Source organism: Volvox carteri (assembly GCF_000143455.1).
Source record: "Volvox carteri f. nagariensis unplaced genomic scaffold VOLCAscaffold_35, whole genome shotgun sequence".
Lineage (NCBI taxonomy): Eukaryota > Viridiplantae > Chlorophyta > Chlorophyceae > Chlamydomonadales > Volvocaceae > Volvox > Volvox carteri.
In genome coordinates, this window is record NW_003307578.1 from 129,164 (window position 1) to 133,976 (window position 4,813).

Here is a 4,813-nt window from a genome sequence, read left to right on the forward strand (position 1 = left end):
TGGAACGATGTGGTTTGCTATGGGAAGGGCTGCCGGTCCTGTCCTAAGTATGCGGGTACTGTCGACGCGCAAAAACGTCATGATAAAGAGAAACAGTTAAATATCGCCAGCCTGGCTGAGTGAAGGATTGGAAGGGATTGGTGGAGCCATGGACCACACCCTTTTGGATTGATTGTAACATGCTTAGCACAATACTGCATTTGAGCGGACAAATTGTAGGTTTATGATCTAGCTGATGGTACCTTTCCGCAGCAGCATACTGGTAGTTCGTACGAGTGGTAACCACCAAATTAAGCTTGCGCCGGCAGAATGAGCCGACTACCGACTGGAAAATCGGTATGATGTCGTTACTCTTACTGTATGTGCAATAATGGCATCTATGTATAAATCATTAGCTGCATAGCTCTTTCAAGTTACTCTTGGCATGGTCTTTATGGTGGTTGGTTCCTCTTCCTCAAACGTCCTTGGCAACGCAAGCTCTGCTAAGTTAATATCAGCACAAAGGAGACGCGGACCTTTGTCACTGCGTACTCGATCTCTCCTAACGCACCAGCACGCGATAAGGTCTACTGCCTCGCCTGGGAACTCACACTGCCCAAGTTACGCGATTGCCTCACTCTTCCAGCGATTACCTCATCATCGTCAAAATCAACACCATCGGCATCCTCATCACGGCAAATACAGGCCCGCCCTCGCAGCAGCCAGCACCATGACCAGCAGCGGCCCCGCTCCCCTCCTCCTTCCACGGCGGCCCCTTGGCTCTACAGGCCTGGAAATTTCCGTACTTGGTTTTGGAGCTTCCCCTTTGGGTGGCGTGTTCGGGGTAAGGCACCCGCTTGGACTAATTGTCGTAATTGGTTGGTTAGATGGTTGTTCCATAGCGGCCTTATAGTATCATTAGTCCGCAGCACATCCACATTAAAAAACCGCCAACTGTGGATAGCTAATCATGGGCACAGCTGCGAGCTTTAGGGTGGAGCCTTTCGGTGTGAGGCCGTTTGAGCGGTTCGAGGTTGGGGGTCGCGGCCGCACCGCACCCATAAAGCCCACGCTCAGTGCCTCTGTGTGTACGGCAATCTTGCCTTCCTTCTTCCCCCTCCCTCCCCTTAGGGCCCCCCGGGGGGAAATCCGCGCTTGGGTCCTCCCTCTTCGTCCCCTCCTCCCTACATCCCCTTAACCCCGCACAACCATACACATACACACACACACCCTTCCACACCCTCCCACGTCCTTCAGGATATCGACGAATCCGCTGCGATCGATACCGTACACCACGCCGTCCGACGCGGGATTAACTTCTTCGACACCTCGCCGTACTACGGACTGACCAAGTCTGAGACGGTGAGGATGGGGCTGCTCTGAAGGGGGTGTCGTACGCAGGGGTGTCGTACATAGGAAACACCGAGTAGTTGGGTGTCTACCTGCGCTGTAGGGGGAGCTGGGGGCCCATGTGCTGGCGTTAGGCGGACCCGCGCTGGTTGCGTATGTATGTCCAAATGGGTCGGAGGGACGCGAGGTGAAGTTCTCGGGTTATGAGGGACCGCAACATGGGGTGGGACGGAACATGGGGTGGGACGGAACATGGGGTGGGACGGAACATGGGGTGGGACGGAACATGCAGCTCCTTCGCCTTCCTGACCGTCCTCAGGGCATAGCAGCGCCCTGCGACTGCTACTGCTACTATTGCCACTGCTACTGCTCACCCCAGGGGTAGGCAAGGGCTGCGTCATCGGGCCCGCACTCGGGCACTCTCCTCACTTTACACACCGCACTCTGGCTCCCTGTACAGTTGCCCGCCGCACAGGCCGGGCCGGGTGGGGCCCGGTGGGGCCAGCTCTTGAGCGCTTCCCGTAGGAGCCCCGAACCGCACCCATCCCACATTCCGGAGGGGGAGAAGCGCTACCCGCCGTTATTAAGCACTAGCACCATCATGACCCTCACCACCCTCATCACCACCCTCACCCTCACCATGTCGCTAGTTGATATTATCACGTCCTACACCGTCCATATGATGGGGGACCACCTCCCATTTCAACGCCCCTCACACACCCGAGGGGTCGGCAGGCGGATTTGAACCCGGACACTCCGGGAGCAGAAGTTAGCTCTTATGTTGTTACAGGGTGGTTAACTTCGCCAGCGGCCCCCTTTCCCGGGGCAGTCCCTGCTCTCCCCTGCTAGAGGGGCACCCTAATCCGTCACCCCATCCGACTTCAGAATGTATTCGTTGGGTTCGGCAACTCACCACCAGCATCAAACCAAATCTAGCGGATCAACGGCGCATCAACTTAGTTCCTGGTCAGCTCGCAAGTTGATTTTATCACGTCCTACATCGTCCATATAATGGGGGGCCACCTCCCATTTCAACACTCCTGAAACACCCGAGGAGCCGGCAAGCGGATTTGAACCCGGGTCGGCCGGGAGCAGAAGTCAGGCCTTAACCTCTGCCAGATGCCTGCCTGTATGTATGTGTGTGTGGTGTGGTGATGGGGGAGGTGAAGGTGTACTGAGCGGGGAGCAGAAGTTAGCTCTTAACTTCTGCCAGCCACCTGCCTGTATGTATGTATGTGTGAAACAGGGGGGTGTATCTTCGCCCGTGGCAGCTACCCTGCGAAACCCTGCCTTCCCCGGTATTTCGGGGCACCCTCATCCAGTCACCCTAGTTAACTTCTCAGTGGATCGCTCAGGTTCCGCACCCACCACCAGCATCCAACGGAATCTGCCGGGTCGACAGCGGCCCAACTCCATTCCTGGTCGGCTCGCAGGTTAACTTTATCCCAGGTCACCACAGTCCATCAACTAGGGGCGCAATGCCTTCCACCCTATCGGGTATCGATCCCGGGATCTCCCGGGGGCAATGGTCGCGCCTTACCAGTGGTGCCAAACCCTTATATGTATGTATGTATGTATGCTGTTCCCTGTCCATTTTTCCCCTTCAAGGAAAAGGTTAATTCAGCCCAAGTCGGGGGTCCCTCGACTCTCCGTCGCCTCAGGTACTGGGTCGGGCGCTCCGAGACCTACCCCGTTCCGATGTCGTACTTTCCACCAAGGTTGGCCGGTACGGCAGCGGCAGCGACCCAGCAGACTTTGACTTCAGTGCACAGCGCGTAACCACCAGTGTGGCGGAGTCGTTGGAGCGGCTGCAAGTGTCGTACCTAGATGTCGTACATTGCCATGACATTGAGTTTGGGGACCTTGACCAGGTGGGTGACGGGTGTGCTGATGCGTGTGTGTTTGTGTACGGAACGTGTCAAACCCTAGAAGAAAACCCCTTCTTCTTCCCTCTGTTCTCCGGGGAAGATGGAAGTTCGACAATGCAGCGGGTGCGCGCTGGCCCATGGATGGAGCTGTACGGGCTGTACGGCGGGGAGGGGCCGTTCCTTGTGTTTCATAGGCCGGGGAGCAAGGGCGAAGGGAGTCGAGGAGAGGGGGGAACTGTTACAAGGCAGGTAGGGGAAGGGGGGACGAGGGGGGAGGGGGGAGGGGGGAGGGGAACTGGGTGATTGGGGGGTATGGAGGGTAGCGCCAGGTAGGGTTTCAGGGGTCTGAGGACAATATCGGGAAGGGCAAGAGGAGGGTTACATGTTGGGGGGGGGGAAAAGAGGGGGAGCCGCCATATAAGCCCCACTACAACGCCACTACAACCCCACTACAACCCCACTACAACAACACTACAACCCCACTACAACGCCACTACAAGCCCACTACAATGCCACTACAACCCTACTACAACGCCACTACAAGCCCACTACGCCACTCACACTTCCCCCTCCCTCCACCATCTCCTCTCACGAAACACACACACACACAGATCGTCAACGAGACGCTCCCCGCCTTGGCCCAGCTTCGGTCCCGGGGTATTGTACGACATGTGGGTATCAGTGGTCTCCCCCTGGAGTCATTCCATTACGTACTGGACAGGGCGCCGCCAGGTAGGTAGGGGGCTGGATCTGGATTCCGATTCGGATTCCGATTTGGGCCGCTGAGGGGAAAAGTGTAAACTGCACGGCGTACATGTGTGCCAGTATGCGTGTATGTATATGTACATGTATGCATGTACGTATGTACGTATGTTTTGGTTGTGTGTGTAATGTTGTGTCGCACCTGCACGTGCACGGGCGTGAGGGGGTACGCTCGGGGGGTACGCAGCGGCACAGAGGACGAACATACACACGTACACACATATCACCAAAGATAACTACTTGGGAGGAGGCGGGGGGTTGTGAAAGGCCCCTGCTTTCCAGTACACATATCATCATACCCCCACCCCGACTCCCCTATCTTACCCTTGTCGTTCATGTACTGCGGCCGTCTCCTCCCCCGAAGTATTTCTTCTCCCCCTCCAAGCCTCCCTCTCTCCGTTCCTCATCCCCTTGGTAACCAAACAGGCTCCGTGGATGTCGTACTGTCGTACTGCCATTACTGCCTGAACGACACCACGCTCCTGGGCAGCCTGCCGTATTTCCGCTCCAAGGGTGTTGGTGTCATCAACGCCTCCCCCCTATCCATGGGTTTGCTGACGCGGCAAGGCCCCCCCTCCTGGCACCCCGCACCCCCCCAATTGAGAAAGAGGGTGGAGGCGGCCGCCGTACATGCCGCGCAACGTGGCTGGGACATCGCAGAATTGGGGCTGGGTTTCGCAGTCAGGTGATGAGAGGGGGAGTGAGTGGGCCCGGGGAGTTAAGAGGAAATTCAAAAACACGTTTGGGTTTTGGGTTTCTCTGGTACTCGCCTCCTTCTCCCCTCTCCCCTCTCCCCCACCCCGCTCCCCGCTCCCCTCTCCCCGCTCCCCGCTCCTCTTGCACAATGTAGGTAA

General features: G+C 57.1%; 1 protein-coding gene across 1 annotated transcript; it reads left to right on the forward strand.

The window, feature by feature from the left end:
* Positions 1-709: 709 nt before the first annotated feature.
* On the forward strand, positions 710-4,813 carry VOLCADRAFT_93987 (uncharacterized protein; the record flags this gene model as incomplete). The annotated part of the gene is made up of 6 exons (XM_002953197.1): positions 710-823; positions 1,237-1,341; positions 2,991-3,200; positions 3,809-3,929; positions 4,386-4,644; positions 4,810-4,813. The coding sequence occupies 6 exons, from the start codon at positions 710-712 to the stop codon at positions 4,811-4,813; spliced, it is 813 nt and encodes a 270-aa protein (XP_002953243.1).